This window comes from Ambystoma mexicanum, chromosome 9 (assembly GCF_040938575.1).
Source record: "Ambystoma mexicanum isolate Mex_15411 chromosome 9, UKY_AmexF1_1, whole genome shotgun sequence".
Taxonomy (NCBI): Eukaryota; Metazoa; Chordata; class Amphibia; order Caudata; family Ambystomatidae; genus Ambystoma; species Ambystoma mexicanum.
The window spans coordinates 427,560,412-427,580,284 of record NC_090931.1 but is presented as its reverse complement, the minus strand read 5'-3'; the positions used below and the strand labels follow the sequence as shown (position 1 = coordinate 427,580,284).

General features: G+C 46.0%; 1 protein-coding gene across 5 annotated transcripts in view; it reads left to right on the top strand.

The window, feature by feature from the left end:
• LIG3 (DNA ligase 3) overlaps positions 1–19,873 on the top strand; it is a 1,054,678-nt gene that overhangs the window by 118,328 nt on the left and 916,477 nt on the right. For all 5 annotated transcript variants that reach the window (XM_069614890.1, XM_069614888.1, XM_069614887.1 and 2 more), the window contains exons 7-8: positions 1,620–1,697; positions 5,922–6,090. In XM_069614890.1, the coding sequence (XP_069470991.1) occupies positions 1,620–1,697; positions 5,922–6,090 (247 nt within the window). The remainder of the gene's footprint in view (positions 1–1,619; positions 1,698–5,921; positions 6,091–19,873) is intronic.

The window sequence follows — 19,873 nt, the reverse complement described above, 5'->3', positions numbered from 1 at the left end:
TTGATGTTGCTAGACCTGGAGGACGCCTACTTCCACATCCCCATTAACAGGCAACACCGGAAGTTTTTATTCAGTCCAGGACCTACCCTTCGGCTTGAAGTCAGGCCCCAGAGTGTTCACAAAGTGCCTGCCAACTGGGGATTCATGTATACGAAGAGTTTTTGAAAGACTTCACAGCTGTTCATGAACTTTGGTCCTGTGAACCATGGGAAAGCCTTGTCCAAGGCTTCCATCTCAAGGTGGCTCTCCGGCTGCATCATGCACTGTCTGCCCGGCAGTCCGAGAGCCCACTCCATCAGAGCGATCGCTGCGACAACAGTGTTCCTAGCTTGTGTGCCACTGCTGGACACCTGCAGAGCTGCTACGTGGCGGTCCACACACACAATCACAAGGTTCTACTGCGTCGACAGAGAATCCGGGGAGGAGTCCAGAGCCGGCTAAGCAGTGCTACGCAACCTGTTCGCTTGAGGTTGTCTGCTCCAGAGGGAAGAGTTAATTGCTTCTGTTGAGCCTTGCCACCTCTGTGGTTGTCTAATGTACTGCTCTGTATTCGTTATTCATGAGCATGTGAATCCATGCCAGACACCCATGCTGGAGAAGGGACAAGTTACTAACTTCTAACTATTGTTCCCTCCCTCCCTGGCTCTTCTTGGTCATACTGCCACTTTACGTGCTTCCCAAATCTGAAGATGGCTCCCACAGGAGAGGCTTAGGGAGAGGGCTATCATTGGATGGGGGCAGTATGACCTAGATGACAGCAATTGGTTTCGAGGAGTGAAAGTGAAACTGTTTTTCGTTTTTGTCGAGGATTCCCAGCCTGATGCCGGGGAATATTCATGAGCATGTGAATCCATGCCAGACCCATGCTGGAACAATAGTACAGGTATGTAACTTGTCCCTTCATTTATTGCTTTTCTGTGAAGGCCTCAAAGGATATTGAGAAAAATACTTGTTGCCACGTATCACATTAGCTAGAATTCGACGTGTAGCGGAAGCCCTCAACTATTGCAAGAGTGCCAGTAGCTTGACCACAGCAAATATTGTATCTAAATACATCCATAGGGCATGGTTAAAGTGACGTCAAATTGGTGATGTAAGGATTTCCTTCTAATCAGCCCCTGATTGTGTACTGCCTGCGAATGTTGCACACTTTTATCCTGCTATTTTAGAACATCATCTTATTTGCAGATTTGCACAATCGCCTGTTTAATGTTTTATCGATCATATCTTGAATATTGTTCTGTATTTTAATTATTTTTATTCATGTTAGACTTTCTATTTAAATGTTACCGTGGTATTTACCTGATGCCGTAATAAAGCTGAACCACTGACCATATAAATCATTTAAAGTTGTAAGATACTAGCCACGCATACGCCACTAGTTCTCTTGCATGAATTGCACTTTTCTACATTTATATAGCACACCAGTTCTTACTGTCCAAGTTAAATCTCCTGGCAATGGCTAAAGGCAAATTGTGTGGCTTGATTTTGCAATAATGTTATTTTCCAGTCCATTCTGATTACAAGGAGTTTTTCATGCAGGATTTTGTGTGCGCGTCTAGCAGGAGGTTGAGGACTTTGTTCAATAACTGGTGCCACTTGTGCTACTTTCTTTGTAGGTGTACCTCTAATGATTTGAAGTGCATCATTCGGCTAATCAAGCACGATCTGAAGATGAACTCTGGTGCAAAACATGTGTGAGTTAGGTTGCAGTTTCACATATTTGTTTAAATTAAAAATGGACCATATTAATAACCATATTCCTTTTGTTTACCAACAGATAATAGGCACAGGCTACATGAATTTTAACACTTGATATGTGCATTTAGTTTTTTCTCAGTTGATTGAAATATCACAATAATTGATACACTTTTGCTATCGAGGATTCCTTGAATGACTTCTCCCTTGTCTGATTCATGAAGAGATCTATAAAACAAACCTGTAGGTGCTTTCCTAGCTCACGGAGCGGCTTACTATAGATATTTTATTTATTCTTTGCTTGTTAGGGGCATATACAATAGGAAAATACTGTTTCAAAGCGTCCACAGGGCATGGAGGAAGCGGGGTTGGGAAATACATTAAAAACACAATATTTAAGAGCAGAAGGGGGTGGGTGGGGAGAAGGGACAAACCTACTATGCTATTGGGAGTATTCAGAACTTGCCAGTGCCGCAAGGAAGAGGGAAGGGGGTAAGTGCTGGGGAGTCTGAGCTCATACGTGAGCCACAAATGAACTGCTAGGAATGTTGAGTGCTACACGGACTGGGCCGCTGGAGGAGTAAGTGTGAACCTCCAGGATGTAGGGTGTGCACATGCAAGTGCTATGGAAAGACAGGCTCTGGGCAGAATTGGTGTGGGATGTCAGGGCCCCGACACTGCATAAGGGCCCAGGACACCAATTGCCGCAACTGTGGGATTCGGAGAGGTGGGAAGGAGGAGGAAAAGAGAAGTCTTAAGGAGCTTTCCAGAATTTGAGAAGATCCTGCTTAAAGCGCAGAGGGCGGGGGAGGCTATTTCATCAGAGGGAGCCTGCTGAGGAAAGTGAATGCCACCTTCTCTCTTTTTAGCAAAACGCTTTAAACACAGAGATGTTGCCGGAGGAACATGGTGATCTAGAGGGGAGAGTATTTAGTGAGATAATGTTGATGATGGTGTGGTCCCCGGGCCAAGACAGCCTTGTGGATGATGTAAAGGGATTTTAATTTAATCCGTGCAGCAACCAGGATCCAGTGAAGACTTTTTAGTGCAGAAGAGATGCCGTCCCAGAGCTTAAGAAACATTAAGAAAATTTCCTAAATAATTTGTGCAAAGGCTTGCTAGAATAGAATACGCAATTCTGTTTTTGGAGGCTCTGCTGTCCCATTGAATCAGACCCCTAAACCTTTCGGTAACATTAAATAACCCCCTTAACAATCCACCCCGTTGTTTTCCCAGCCCCCTCACCCAGGATCAGATAGGTAGGCAAGTGTCCAAACAGACAATGCTAGAGAGATGATTAGGGAATTTTTGTGGGCAGAATGGCTCCCGATAGGCCTCTTGCAGGAACATGAGGACCACCCTCCTCTCGGTTGAGAACTTAGCACTGTCCCCCTGGAGGACCACGAAGTGCCACACAGTCTTGTTCGATCAGTGGCTCTTTTGCCTTCCAGTGTTGCGCTATTACCAGGAGTGCTACCAGTGTTAATATTGTGTAGTAAGCCTTCCTCTGGGGTTCCAGCACGGTTCGAGCTGTGAGACCCCCCAAGCCTAAAATGCTTTCATGTGTCTCTTGATCTGACCACCAAACATTTTGTTCATATTGTCACTTATTGCCTCTCAGTATTTCACTAGTTTTGGGCAGACCCACCATATATGGGCCCAGTTCTTGTGCCCCCCACACTGCCGCCAGCCCTGAGAGGTTCTCCCGCTGATGGGGTGCAGCCGTGCTGTAGTGTAATGCTACTGGCTCATGACTTTCTACCATACCGCCCTCGTTTGAATTTCCTGTGTGATTCTGGGGCTATCCTTGCACAGCTGTTCCCATTCCTCTATTTCTATGTGTCCCCCAGTGTTTACTCCCACCCAGCAAACTATATGAATTGTGGGGTCCAGGGATGCTATCTGCTAGATATTTAGAAATGTTAGAAATTAATTGATCTCATCTGCCAGGTTGGTAGGGAGATATTTTTTTGAATGAGGTGAAGGACCTTGTCGCAGCCACCTTGTTGGTGGAGGGTGGGGGGCTTATCCAGTGTCTGAACTGTAGGTATTGTAGCCTGTCGCCTTCCCTCTAGTCAGCTCTGTTTTTCACTGTTCAAATGATTTGATCTATTGCCCCTGATCCATATCCCCATCTTGGTACACCCCTTGGCTTTCCACCTCATAAACGCTCCCGGTTCCATCCCCAGGGTAAATTGGAGGACTGAAGACCGCCTCTGGCCCTGAGTGTCTGGGGTGGGCAGGAAGTGAGGGAGGTGCCCGAAACTCCCTGTGCTTGGTCTCCTAGGAGACCCAAATGCACTCTGGCGTGATTGGCTGGCTGACTCTTCTGCCAGGACAGCCACCCTGCTGGGTGAGTGGCAGCTAGGCTGGAATGAATGGGTGGAAACTGGATAAAAGACGAGTCTCTTGCCTTGGAAGGCAGTCGACCACTGGAACGAAAGAACCGAAGACAAGCTGGAAGAGGACGGCTGCTGCAACTCCTGGACCGTTGGTTTGCCTGGGGAAGCCCTGCTGCAGGTCTGAATCGCCAAGTTAATCTCAACAGAGACGCCCTTCAAGGACGACTTCTCCCTTTGAGTTGGTGGGACCAATCAACTCGACCCGTAAGCCACCTGGATATCATTGTCTGAGCTGGTTGTATTTTCCTCAGAGTGCTGCAGGAAACCGAATAATCAGTGAGAGGGACACAAGTTTGTGCTTGTCTACAGCTACAGGAATTGAAGATTTGTGTTTACCAGCTTTTCGACCAGTCCCCGTGCAGTGCAGAAGTCCCCGCAATGTCCTCCCTCTTGTCCCCACGACTAAGGCTCAGGAACAGCAAGATCTGCAGGAACAGAAGTCTTTAGCTGCATCTTTTTCTTCATTGTAAGGTACTGTGAAAACCCGACCGAGAGAACATAACTCTCACTGCGAAAGTGCTTGAAACTTTGCAAACTTACAGGCCTAGTCAGCTTTTGACCCAACATACAAATATTTCTTTTACGAACTACGTCTGAGAACTTTTGCAAAGACTTTTCCATTTAACTACCACAACTGCTTATCCTATACAAGACATTAGCCCATTGGCTTTGGCCTAACCTATTGCATTGAATTGACTCTTCTGGCGAACTATTTGCACTGCCTAAGAGTAACTGTAATCTTCTTTTTATTAACCTATGCCTTTTTACTCCTACTTCAAAAGAACTGAATGCCATTTTGCTCCTCCTTCAAAGTAGTTTAAATGCCTCAGAACCTGACAGTATGAAGTGCTGAAGTATATTTTTGCGTGATATAGATTGCCTCCTTCTAGTGAATGTTTTATAACTGACTGAAATAAATTGTGTTTTACCAAGATACCATGAGTGTAAGAGTTTATTCTAATACTTGTGATTGTAGACCTTGTGTAACATCTTGACCTGACTGCTCAGCAACGCAACCACAACACTTTGTAGTACAGGCTTCTACAAAGGTTGGTTTTGCTTACACCTGTAGTCCTAGTTGTGTGTAGTGGTCCCAAAGGGTACTGCATACAAACTTTGCCTAACATCCATCATGTCAGAAACAAAACAATCTGAGGACCTTGACGCATGAAGGACCATGGCTACAGTGCACGTCACACTAGGGATAGTATTGCAGACACACCCTTTCGACGTCCCTTTTCAAATTTTGAAAACCAGTCATGCAATATTCTGCTCCAACCACCTAGATGTCGGCCAATGCAAAGCATGTTCATCTAAGCAGATACAAGCATCATAAATACGATTATAGGTATGTAATATTTGTCCTATAATTGTAGTCTGGTAGTGATGCTTAAGCTGAGGCATGGGAAACTTGTGGGAAATCATTTTGCTTGTCTTTGGGTCCATCCTAACCATCCCATCAGTGGGTTGTGGCTCTGAAGACATAATGTCAAACCCATTATATCATGAAGTGGAGTAGGAGCCATCCTTTAGATTCAATAGGCAGCATCGACTTGTAAAATAAAAACCTAGGGATTTAATTGTGTATTCTGTCTGTATATCAACATGATAAATCTGACCATTCAGAATTGCTAATCTGTTTTTTCCTATGTTTGGTTTTGGTGTTTTAGTATTGTTTCATTATCCACAAAAGGCCATGTTTGCACATTGTGAGGCTGAACGAAGTGTCCATTTGTTTATTCTCCATTAGGGGTGGGAGACTGGGGGCGGGGGATTCCATCTCTGGGACTCTGAGGAACTGACGCTTTCCTTATTCTAAAGGTTAGATGCACTGGATCCAAATGCGTATGATGCTTTCAAGGCTTCAAGGAACCTGCATGATGTTGTGGAACGTGTTCTAAGGAATCAGCAGGAATCTGAGAAAGTACCAGGAATGAAGAGAATGCTGAGTGTACAAGCAACCCTCATGACACCTGTGCAGCCCATGCTGGTAATGATATCACTTTATCTTGTCTTTGAACTGCTACATGTAAGTGTTCTATCCTTGCTGATTTTAGTTGTTTGTCAGACCAGCCACTAGTTAGATTATTGGAAGTCTAAACTACAATTTGTGTTATGCCCATCGTTGCTTTGCCTTGCATACATGCACACACACATTTACAGCTCTAGCGAAGTATATATAGGTGATGCTTATTGTAGATCTGTGTTTCTAGACTTAATTCCATGTAATAAATATCACATACATTGCATTAATATGGTCTCTACTTGGATGAGAGCCATTGCTTTTTACTTGCTCAGCTACCTTAAATGGTTAAGCCAGGTAGGTGCAGTAGTCCCCACTAGCCAATAGCAGATCTGCCCAGCGCACACACCGTAGCATTGGTCTAATCAGGACCACTGGTGGGAACACACACTCATTCCCCCTCAGACACACTGGCACCAGTTTGTGGATTTGGCAGAATTGCAGGCACTACCCTCTGGGACCACTACACACAATTAGGACTACAGGTGTTAGCCAAACCAACCTTTGGTATAAGTCTGTACCACACAGTTTTTGGTAGCAAGCTGAGCAGCCAGGCTTATCTCAAGAGTGAATGTGAGCAGTACAAGTAGTTACACAAAGGACTTTCAGTCACAGTGGTTCAAGTAAACACTTTTCTGATGTTTGTTAATCTGCTTAGAATCACATGCTGTGCATAGGTCCGACATCCAGTGGTCACTGCGGAGTATTGCATTTTGTTTTTCGTCGTCGAAAAGGGGACGTCGACAAGGCGTGTCTGTAACACTATCCCTATAGTGACGTGCGTTGTACCCACAATCCCTCACGCGTCGAGGTCCCTCAGATTGTTTTTTTCCACCCAGCTTGTTTTTTTCCGCCCAGCTTCTGGTCGCCTTACGCGGAGCTCCTAGAGAGACATTACAAAATACTTACTACGGACCTTGGTCCTTAATTATACTTATTATATTGTTAAAGATCCCTCCACTCGACGTTAGCTGTGAAGCTGTTTCTCCGCCGAGCAAGTTTTCGACAGAGGGGAAGAGACGGAGGGGGATCCTTCGGCGCTGCCGAACACGTGGCCTGGCCTCGCCGGCCAACATACAGTAGGGAGAGTGGGGGTTCGAACTTTTATCTTCTCTTTGAGAATGTCTTTCTTTCTCCCCTATCTTTCCCTTGGGGTTGTTATCACCAGTTATTATTGCCTCAGCTATGGAGAGGACACCTTTTAAGTTTTGCCCACGCTGTAGGGGCAAATACACTTGGAAGGATAAACACAAGCTCTGTAATCGTTGCTTACCCCTCGATCATAAGGAGGACAGCTGCGCGGCCTGTAAGCTCTGGAAACCAAGAACTCTTAAAGAACGAAAAGTTTAGAGGTGGGCGGACTACGCTATGTCGAAGTCAGTTTCCTCACCCGCCGCCGCTGTTACAGAAAGTGACGAGGAGGGTGATAACTCGACATCCGTTAAGGAAGTCATTAACCCCCAGAAGGAGCGCTCGCGCTCCTTGACGTCCGTCCCCGGCCCTGACGGGCTCGGCTCACGCCCTGCTTATGGGGATGAACACCCCGGCGACAAGGACGCACATAGACCCCATAGGCCTAAGCACACAACCCACGGCTCTTCTTCGTCAAAGACGAAGGATCCATCAGCGCCGAAGGGACACAGGGCACCCCGGCGTCTACCTCAGACCATAAGGGTCTCAAGCCCCACCCGCAAACGCAACCGCGACCAGCGATTGGGTTTTCATCAAACACGGGCGCTACCTCAAAATCATCCGACGTAACGCTCCATAGAGCGGCCGTCGAGAAACAACGCGTAACGCAGGCAACGTCGACACCAGAGCCCTCTACTGACGAACTCGTTGTCGAGAGCCTGGCGAGAATTGTTTCCGAAGACAAACGTAAGCGGACGACGAAATAGACGTCGAATACCGCACAAAAAGCTATAGAAACGCCGAAAAAGCACAAGAGTAGCCAGGAACTGCCCCCTTCATCTAAGGGCACTTCTGAACTACCGGAGGGCTTTTCTGAGGGCGACGGAAACCTTTCTTCGACGTTGTGGGAGCGTTCTAAGCGTTTGGAAGGTGAAAACATTGATTTTCCCCCCCTCTAGACTATTCAGGGGTCCCCCATGAGACCCTTGAAAGACTCCATTCTTGTATGGAGAGAATGGAAAGGTTTTTGGGAAGCCAAAACCCACCCACACACAAAAGACCAAGAGAATGGCCCCAGGATGACCCTAGGGTCAAGATCCCTAGGCTGTTTCCCCTTTCTACAGACGTATATGACCTCACTGAAGAGGAGCAATACCTCCAGGAAGATGAGGAGGGTTTGGGTGGAGAGGAAGAACATGAGGAGGAGGGGTTTGAAGAAGATCCTTACACTAGTGCAGGAGTTTTTGAAGAAGATACAGCTACCTCGCAGCCCTGGCAATCCCCATCAGTGCAGCCTTGGCAATCCCCATCAGTGCACTCAGACCCGGATGCCTTTCACCCTTCTCCTCCCAAGGATTCACCTATTGGAAACACCTCTCCCATAGATGACCAACCTTCACTTAATGCACTATTGCGCAAGGCAGCAGCGCATTTTGAAATAGACACAGGGGAAACTCTTCCTGACATAGACTTTGTAGAAAAAGTTATTAAAGAAAAAGCCCCTGTTAGTCAGTCTATTCCGCTCCTGGCTTCTATAAAGAGAAGAATAACTCCTTCCCTTTCCAATCCTGCATTAGTCAGAGGGGTCAACCCTCGGATAGAAAAGCTCTTCAGCCCTTCGTCCTCTGACCCCTTGTACATCAGAGGACATTCTATTCCGGACTCCCTTGTAGTTACTAATACAAGAAAAAGAGCGGGGGTAGCACTATCCACTAGTGAGGCACCACCTGACAAAGAGGGCAAGAAGCTCTATGCACTTGGGAAGAGAATCACGACCTCCGCAGCCTTCTCAGCTAGGATTGCAAATAACAATTCCCTACTAGCTAGCTACGCAGATGCACAGTGGAGCAAGCTGCGCAGCGAAGCAGAGGACGCACCAGAACCCCTGCGTTCACGCCTGTTAGCTATCATCTCAGAGGGAACTCTTGTAAACCAGGGCATCGTAAAGAACTCCTTAGATGCCGCAGAGACGGCTGGCCGTTCCCTGGTTCAGGGAATACTTCTCAAACGCCATGTCTGGCCCATAGAACAAACACATCTGTTTGGGAAAGCAGTTGATGAGGCCCTAGAACATGCGAAAAAAGAGTTTGATACCATCAAGACTCATGACCAAATTTCTAGGCCCCCTAACAGACGCGGCTATGGCAACAGACGCTCCTTTCGTGGCCAACGCCAGCAAAACCAACAGCAATTTTACTCTGCTACCAACTGCCCTCTAACCAGGGTACCAACCAGTTCAGTCAAAGAGGCCAACGCCGTGGCAAAGGAAGACGTCGCGGCTCCAGCCCCAAAGGTTCCATGCCCAATACCAACAAATGACCCGAAGATTCGGGTCCCCTCCCATGCATCACCGGTCGGGGGCCGGCTAACATCGTTCCTATCAGCATGGGAGGGAATATCGTCAGACCGCTGGGTTTTATCCACCATAGACCACGGATACTGCATCGAATTCAACGGTTCCCCGAAGTACAGACCCCCACGGAACCGACGCATGACACCGGAACACCTCACCATTCTTCTTCAAGAAGTAGAAGAGCTACTGAAAAAAGAAGCTATAGAGGCTGTCCCCCTATCTCAGGTAACAGAAGGTATTTATTCAGTGTACTTCCTTGTACCCAAAAAAGGACTTAACCATGCGCCCTGTATTAGATCTGCGCCCAGCGAACAAGTTTGTCAAACCCCAAAAGTTTCGTATGGTGACCTTGCAGGAAGTAATCCCACTGTTATCACAAGGGAATTACATGACAACACTAGACATGAAAGATGCATACTTTCATATTTTAATGTTGCCAGCGCACAGAAAATACCTCCGGTTCAAGATAGAGAACAAGCACTACCAGTTCAGAGTACTACCCTTCGGGATAGCATCTGCACCAAGGGTATTCACGAAAGTACTGGCAGAGGCAGCGGCCCACCTACGCAGGTTATCCATCCTGGTATACCCTTACCTCGACGACTGGCTCATAACAGGGGATTCTTACGAAACATGCTTCTCCAATACCCAAAAGACCGTAGACCTTTTGTCCCAACTGGGCTTCTCCATCAACGAAAAGAAGTCCAGCTTAGACCCCAGCCAAATCAAACAATTCCTAGGGGCTCTAATTCGTCTTCCCCTCCAACGAGAGGGTCCAAAACATGCTGTTTCAGATCCCCCATTATGTGGCAGGTCGAGAGGTGACGGTACGCAAAGCAATGCGCTTGCTAGGGATGATGGCGTCATGTATTTATTTGGTACCTCACGCGCGCCTGCGCATGCGCCCAATGCAAGAGTGGCTCTACAGCCAGTGGTGTCAGGCCAGCGGACAATGGGACGATCTAGTGGTGGTCTCGCAGGCCTTGGTTCTCTCGCTACGGTGGTGGACAAAAGAAAACCTGTTATTAGGGAAAACTTTTGCCACACCCGCAGTGGAAGCCACTCTAACCACAGACGCATCCCTTACAGGATGGGGGGCTCACCTATCCCATCAGACTGCTCACGGAGCGTGGACTCCGAGCTTAGCATCCAAGCATATAAACCTGCTGGAACTACTAGTGGTGTTCAAAGCACTGAAAGCCTTTCAGCAACACCTACAAGGAAAGACAGTGATGGTCCTCACAGACAGCACCACAGCCATGTACTACCGCAACAAGCAAGGGGGCACTCACTCTCCAGGACTGTCCAAGCTGTCCCAGAATATATGGAAGTGGGCTCTCAAACACAACATGTTTCTACTATCACAACATGTACCAGGGGAACTCAATCTGCTAGCAGACGAACTCAGCAGAGACTTTCCCCTGCCCGGGTACGAATGGCAATTGCACGAAGACATCGTCTTAGACGTCTTCACGCAATGGGGGTTCCCGGAAATAGACCTGTTCGCAACTCTGGAGAACTCACAATGCCAAAGTTACGCCTCCAGGTACCCCCAGAACCAGTCCAAGGGGAACGGTCTGTCGATTCAATGGTCAGGGAAATTTGTTTACGCCTTTCCCCCGACTCCCCTTCTCAACAAAGTGGTACACAAGATGCACCAGGAGCAGGTTACCATGATACTAGTGGCCCCAATGTGGGCCCGGCAGCCATGGTTCGCTCACTTGATGGAGATGTCCCTATCTCCCCCAGTGAAACTTCCCTGCCCGTACAACATGCTGTCACAGGACAAGGGCAGGACACTGCATCCATGCCCTCAGACCATGAACTTAGCAGCCTGGCTCCTGAGATCATAGAATTTGGACATTTACAACTCCCGCAGAGATGTATGGACATCCTCAGGGAAGCCAGAAAACCTAATACTCGCCACTGCTATTCTAGCAAGTGGAAAAGATTTGTCATCTGGTGTAGGGGAAGAAACATCAACCCTGTTGACTGCTCTCCCACACAAATTGTTCTGTACCTGACCCATTTACTGGACTCGGGTCTAGTATTCAATTCTATTAAAGTCCACCTGGCGGCACTTTCTGCATACACCACTTCCCAACTTAAAGTGTCGTGGTGGAAGATACCAGTTATCAAGGCCTTCATGGAGGGGGTAAAGAGAATACACCCTCCGATAGCTAACCCAGCTCCCGGATGGGACTTAAATGTGGTACTTTCTAGACTCATGGGCCCTCCTTTCGAACCCATGCACAAGGCAACTCTTAAAGACCTCACTCTTAGGACTGCTTTCCTAATAGCTATCACCTCCATTAGGAGAGTAAGTGAACTACAGGCTCTTTCTGTACTAGACCCCTTCGTAACAGTTCACAAAGATAAGGTGGTTCTACGCACACACTCAAGGTTTGCACCAAAATTTATCTCGAAATTTCATGTAAACCAGTCAATATAATACCAACGTTCTTTCAAAACCCTTCCAGCTTGGGAGAAAAAAGTCTGCATACACTAGATGTACGCAGAGCTGTCATGTTCTACATGGAAAGAACCAGACCACTGAGAAAGACTAATCAGTTCTTTGTCTCTGTGGCAGCAGGAAGAGAAGGAGATGCAGTTTCAAAGTCCACTATATCTAGATGGATTGTTCAATGCATCACTCTCTGTTACACTCTTGCTAAGAGAGAACTACCCTTCAAACCAAGAGCACATTCCACTCGAGGCACTGTGGCTTCCATAGCGTTCATTGCAAATGTTCCCCTTGAGTCCATCTGCAAAGCGGCTACCTGGAGTTCTGTGCACACCTTTACAAAACACTACTGTCTACATGCACACTCTAGATCTGACTCCCAAGTGGGACAGGCAGTATTAAGACCTCTTTTCTCTACTGTTCCTTCTCATAACCCACCGCCAACTCCGGGTACTGCTCGATAGTCTATGCACAGCATGTGATTCTAAGCATATTAACAAACATCAGAAGACAATGCATTACTTACCGAAAAAGCATTTCTGATGGTTGTATCTGCTTAGATTCACATGCGCCCACCCTTCCTCCCCGCTTGGATGGAAGGAACATAGACATCCTTTTTCTATATTTCTCTCTTTTCTGTACTCACTCGCGTCTAGAAGGCTCCCTCAGGGCAGAAAAATACAAACAGAGGGACCTCGACGCGTGAGGGATTGTGGGTACAACGCACGTCACTATAGGGATAGTGTTACAGACACGCCTTGTCGACGTCCCCTTTTCGACGACGAAAAACAAAATGCAATACTCCGCAGTGACCACTGGATGTCGGACCTATGCACAGCATGTGAATCTAAGCAGATACAACCATCAGAAATGCTTTTACGGTAAGTAATGCATTGTCATACTCAAGGTTTCTTGGTAAAAAATACTTATTAATGTATTACACAATCATTTAGAAAACATTTCACTAGAAGAAGGCAACTTATTATTATAAACCAATATACTTCAATACAAAATTCTATGGTTTTGAGACAGTTTGAGCTCCCATGAAATAGGAGCCAAATACCAGTTCAGTACTTTAGAAGGGAGCGAAAGGCACACGGTAAGTAAATTAGATCATATATACTTTTTAGACAGTGCACATAGTTTCAGTTCACCAGAGGAGTTCAATTCAAGTCAAAAGGCCAGGCCAAAGTCAATGGGCTAGTGTTCTGGATAGGAAAGTGCAGTTCTGGTATGAAACGGTAAAGTCTTTGCGAGTTCTTAGAAGTAGTTTAAAGGCGAAAAAGAATCATATGTGGGGTCACAAGCTAATTAGGCCTGCAAGTTGGGAAAGTTTCACGAACTTTCACTGCGGGAGTGGCGTTCTCTCAATCAGGTTGGCACATTACCTTTTATATGAAGAAACAAATGCTGCTGAAGTGGTTCCCGGCAGGTCCTGCAGATCTCGCTGTTCCTGAGCCTTAGTCGTGGGGACAAGAGGGAGGACGTCGGGGGACTCGTGCACTGCACGGGATCGTTGAAGAAAGCTAACAAAATGGAGTCACTTCAGTTCCAGTAGCTGTAGATTCAAGAACACAAGCTGGTGTCCCTCTTCCTGGTTAATCCTAACCACCCATGAGAATGGTATCCAGGTGTCTTATGAGTTGGTTGTTCCCACCAACTCAAGGGAAGAAGCCGCCCTTGAAGGAGCTTCTCTGTCAAATGGAGTTTGGCAATTCGGACCTGCAGCAGGGCTTCACCGGGCAAACCAACGGTCCAGGAGTTGCAGCAGCTGTCCTCTTTCAGCTCGCCTTTGGTTCTTTCGTTCCAGTGGTCAACTCTGCCATCCAGTCCTGGAGACTCGCCTTTTAAACGGTTTTCTCCCATTCATTCCAGCCTAGCTGTCACTCACCCAGCAGGGTTGCTGTCCTTGCCGGACAGTCAACCAGCCAATCACGCCAGAGTGCATTTCGGTCTCCTCGAAGACTAAGATCAGGGCGTTTCGGGCACCTCCCTTACTTCCTGCCCACCCCAGACACTCAGACGCCAGAGGCGGTCTTCAGTCCTGAAGCCCGCCAAAGGCATACAAACAAAGGGCCCAAACCTGGTTTGGTGCGCAGAGACAAACTCTAGAAGGACCTTTCCAAAAAGAAACAGCAAAAAAAGAAGACTGGGACCTGTTTAAACAAAGGGGTTTAAAGCGCCATCTTGAAAAACATGACTCCCGTGAATTTTTGCTACCGGTGTTCGCAGTTGGGAAAAATCATGGTAGTTTGTTGTAAAACCACTGCCACCAGCCTTTTCAATAGGAAAGGGTAGCATTTGACTGCTACGTGAGTATTTAGACACAGGGGATACTATGTAACCCCTCCAGCACTCCATTGTAAGATGGTGTGTGCTGGGTCTGAGAATTTAGAAAGACTAGTTAAGTCATTTTCACTTTACATTCTCTGTGAAACAGTAGTTTATGCCAGAGAACGTATTTAAACCTTGGGGAAGTCTAAAAAGACTTCCCTGTGTCACTGCACTGAGGGTGCTGTGTAACACACATTAAAAGATGCCTATAGAGGTATCTTAAAACTCCAAAGTCAACGAACACAAATGTCAAACGCACATCAAAATACTTGAGTGGGGGCAGGGGAAAGGCTCACACTCTTTCCAGGTAAAAAAAATCAAGTCCTCAAAATCCAGCTAAGTTGCTTCGGGGTCTCTAATGTGAAGGGAATTAGCACATTTATGAGAATTCTCCCGAACATATACTGATACACCTCACTTAAAAATCACATGCCTATTTAAAACCATCTGCAGTTAGTGTATTTATTACTGAAATTAAGTATTGTGAGGTACCACATAGTGTATATATTTGCCATTCTTGGAATAAGTGTTTCCAAGTACAAAGTGTTATTATTTATATGCACATATATTGGTAGGAACCTTATTATATACAAAGAAGCTGTGTTCTCACCTTACATAGAGTGTGGACATTTTTTGTGTGGGTTGGGGACTCACTGTATTTAAGAACCTGCCCACATCACTACTGAGAGCTTAAATCTTGGTTGCTCGTCTATTCTACCATAATAGACAATCTTTGCTGGGGTGCTCTATGCCTTTGTCCCAACCATGTAGACGGCAGAAATACAAATACACCCCTGCAGTCTTTACAGTGCCAGTGGGGATAGTTAAATTTCGTAGCAGTGTTCCTGTTAAATCTACAAGAGATAGAATGTTTATCGAGCGCCTGAACAGTATGATGTTGCAATTAAGAGTGTTGGGATTACACAGAAAGTTCATGTTTCTTTTTTTCTTTTTGATCAATGTTTAATTTGTAATTAATGAAATACATGCTGTAATTTTGAACAGAAATGACTTGAATCGACCGCAGTACAGCAGGCAGAGGCAATACCCAGGTAGAGTGCCTTGTTGGGCACCTGGCAATGTGGATTTGTGATTCTTGGATAAATGTGGTGTGAGGTGGCGGTGTAGTGTGAGGATTTGGGAGAAGTGTCATTAATTTGTTTATGACATGGTGGTGTGATCATGTGGTAGGCCATTGAGATAGCTCAACTAGTAAGCTGCTTGTTAGAGCATCTGTATTCCGGCTGTATGGCACAGGTTCGAATCCTGGCAGGACTGACCAGCTCTTCAACCTTCAAGGTCGACACATTGAGTTCCATGAAGAACTGGGTTCTAATAGCACAGTGTTAGGCAAGATTGTATGCAGTACCCTTTGGGTTTCACTACAACAATCCTGACCTCCTGGCAATAGAAACCCAATCTTAGGGAGGATTCTCAAAAATGTGTTAATTCTGAGGACTTGGTTTATTTACCTGGAGAGTGTGTGACCCTTTTTCCCCACTCTCATGTATTTTAATGTGATTTTATGCATAGTTTCTTTTTGGTTGTGGAGTCCAACCAACTCCATAGGCATCATCTTTTACAATTGTCACAAAGCACCTTCAGTGCAGTGACGCAGGGAAGTCTTCCAGATTTTCCAAGGTTTAAATGCCTTCTCTGCGATCAACTACTGTTTCCCAGAGCAGTGGAGTGAAATTGACTTCTTAGTTCTGTAGAAATTCTAAACCCAGCACACCCTATTCTACAATAGAGTGCTGGAGGGGTTACTTAGTATCACCTGTGTCTAGTTACTCATGTAACATTTATGTTACCCTTTCTTCTCAGAATGGCTGGTGGCAGTGGTTTTGTAATGAACTACCATGATTTAACCCGACCGCGAACTGTTCGCAGCTCCGGTAACGTTAAATTGCGGGAGCCATGTTTTTTAAAAAGGCGCTGAGCCTCGTTTGTTAAAATGGTCCCTTGTCGTCTTTTTTGCCATTTCTTTGTGGAATGGTCCTTCTGGAGTTTTTCTCTGCGCGCCAAACCAGGTTTGGTCTCTTTGTTCATTCGCCATTTGCGGGCTTCAGGAGTGAAACCTGCCTCTGGCTCCAAAGTGTCTAGGGTAGGCAGGAAGTGAGGGAGGTGCCTGAAACTCCCTGTGCTAAGTCTCCTAGGAGACCCAAATGCACTCTCTGGTGATTGGCTGGCTGACTGTCTGGCAAGGACAGCTACCCTGCTGGGTGAGCGACAGCTAGGCTGGAATGAATGGGAGAGAACTGAATAAAAGACAAGTCTTTTGGCTTGGAAGGCAGAGTCGACCACTGGGTGAAGGAACCGAAGAAGAGCTTCAAGAGGATGCCTGCTGCAACTCCTGGACCGTTGGTTTGCCCGGTGAAGCCGTGCTGCAGTGACTTGCCAAGTTTGCTTTGACAGAGAAGCCCTGCAAGGACGACTTCTCCCTTTGAGTTGGTGGGACCAATCAACTCCCTAGTAAGCCAACTGGACACCCATCTCGGAGCTGGTTGAATTTCCTCAGAGCTGCTGCAGGAAACCGTAGAGCCAGGGAGAGGGACACCAGATTGTGTGCGTTGCTTGTAAGCTGGCCTAGAGCTTTTGGAAGTAACTTTGGACTCCCAGGAAGCAGGACTGACCAAGCCTGACCCCCCTCAGTCGAGTGCAGACCTCAGATGCGAGGAAAGTCCACCTCGACAGCCAGGAACTTCGCTTATTTCTATTTGCTGTACCTCCCGGAGCTGACACGCCAAACAACCACTGAAAGGGAAGTTTGCCGGTTGCCAGTTTTGACAGTGCCAGTGCAGTGCAGGAGTCCCCCAACGTCCTCCCTCTTGTCCCCATGACTGAGGCCCAGGACCAGTGGGATCTGCAGGGCTGCACAGGAACAGAAGTCTTCAGCTGCATCTTTTCTTCTTTACCAAGGTACTGTAAAACAAGTCTAAGATAACTTACATCTTACTGTAGAAGTGCTTGTAACTTCCACAACTCACATACCTAATCAGCTTGTGGCCTACAATTAATTCTTCTTTTTATCAAAGACTCCTAACGACTTTTGCAAATACTTTTTCATCCGCTTACCTGAAGTGCTGCATTCTATACAAAGACTTTTGCCCATTGACGTTGGCTTGGCCTATTTGAATTGAATTACTCTTCTAAGTACTATCTGAAAGTATTTGCCCTGCTTATGAATATTTGTAATTTCTTGTGTTCTAATAACTTTTGCCTTATACCAAGTTTTTAAGAGTGTTCTGAATGCCAACAGTAAGATATTGATGTCCCCAGCCCCTGTTATTGAAGTCACCTGTGGGTGTAGGTTGTCTGTGGGCCATCCCAAAAGGGTCTAGTCTGATTCAGAAACTCAGAGTGTACAGTATTGAAGTATATTTGTGTTACTATTATATTTCTCCCTTCTGAAGAAGGCTTTATAACTGACTGATAAATTATTAATTGTTTATGCAAGAAACCCTGAGTGTAAGAGTTTACATGAATACCTGTAACTGTGAATATTTGTGTAACTCCACTACAGCTCACATTTCCCCTCTTGAGATAAGCCTGGCTGCTCAACACGCTACCAAAACTGTGTAGTACAAGCTTATACCAAAGGTTGGGTTGGCCAAACCTGTAGTCAAAGTTGCTTGTAGTGTTCCCAGAGGGTACTGCATTCAAACTTTGCCTAACACCCAACCTTTGGTATAAGTCTGTACTACACAGGTTGGTAGCTTGATGAGCAGCCAGGCTTATCACAAGAGGGGTCAATGAGAGCAGTAGGGGAGTTACACAGAGATTCACAGTGACAAGTATTCAAATAAACTCTTACGCACAATGTTTCTTGATTAAACTATTATTAATGTATTTAACAGTCAGTTTGAGTAAGCCTTCTTCAGAAGGGGAAATATAATAGTAACACAAATACACTCCAAAATACACACTCTTAGTTTCTTTAAATCAGCAAATGCCCATTTGGGATGGCACGCAGACACTTCCTACACCCTCAGGTGACTTAAATAGCTAGGACACTGTGGACATTAATATATCACTGTTGCATTTAGAGCAATACTTAGGAGCATGTAAAAGAAAAAGGTTATTAGAATAAAACAGGAGATATCACAAATATTCTGAAGCAGGTAAGTGCTGAGGAGAATTCTCAGAAATGTGCTAATTCCCACCACCTTGGAGACCCTCAGCAGCTTTGCTGGTTTTTGAGAACTTGATTTTTTTTTCCACTTGGAGTGAGACCCTTTTTCCCACTCTCTCATGTTTTTTAATGTGATTTCTGAGCTTTGTTTCTCTTTTGGTTATGGAGCCTGACAAACTCCATTCATTGGCATCATCTTTTACCTTCAGTGCAGTGGCACAGGGAAGTCTTTCAGATTTCCCAAAGGTTTAACCACCTTCTCTGGGATAAAGTACTGTTTCCCAGAGCAGTAAAGTGAAATTGACTTTACTTACAATTGTAACTTTCTAGACCTAGCACCCACTATCTTACAATAGGGTGCTGGAGGGGTTACCTGTTATCCCCTTTGTCTAACTTCTCATGTAACGTTTTTGTTACCCTTTCCTCAATTAATGGCTGGTGGCAGTGGTTTTGTTTTAACTACCCTGGTGTGCATTTACTGCGGGCTGTGTTCGCAGCTGCAGTAAAGCACCAAGGGGTGCCATTTTTGTCAAAATGGCCCGGTCTTCTTTTTTTGCCATTTCTTTGTTGAAAGGTCCTTCTTGAGATTTACTCTGCGTGCCAAACCAGGTTTGGTCCCATTGTTCACTTTACCTTTGGCGGGATTCACGAGTGAAGCCTGCTTCTGGCTTCAGGGTATCTGGGGTAGGCCGGAAGTGAGGGAGGTGCCCCAAACTCCCTGTGGTTAGTCTCCTAGGAGACCCAAATGCACTCTGTAGTGATTGACCAGCTGATGGTACGGCAAGGACAGCCACCCTGCTGGGTTATTGACAGCTAGACTGGAATGAATGTGAATAAAAGGCGAGGCTTTTGGCTTGTAAGGCAGAGTCGACCACTGGACGAAGGAACCGAAGAACTTGAAGAGGACGCCTGCTGCAACTTCTATACTGTTGGTTTGCCCGTTGAAGCCCTGCTGCTGTGCTGTGTTAGCAAAGTTTGTATGCAGTACCCTCTGGGACCACTAAACACAGCTAGGGCTACAGGTGTAAGTAAAACCAACCTTTGGTATAAGTCTGTACCATATGGTTTTTGGTAGCGAGCTGAGCAGCCAGGCTTATCTCAAGAGGGAATGTGAGCTTGTAAGGGTGTTACACAGAGGTCTGTAATTACAAGTATTCCGATAGACACTTACACTCAAGCTTTCTTGGTAAAACACTTCTTAATTTATTACACAGTCTGTTAGAAAACATTCATTAGAAGGAGGCAATCAATATCACACGGAAATAAACTACAGTACTTTACACTATCAGGTTCTGAGACATTTAAACTACTTTGAAGTAGGAGTAAAATGGCATTG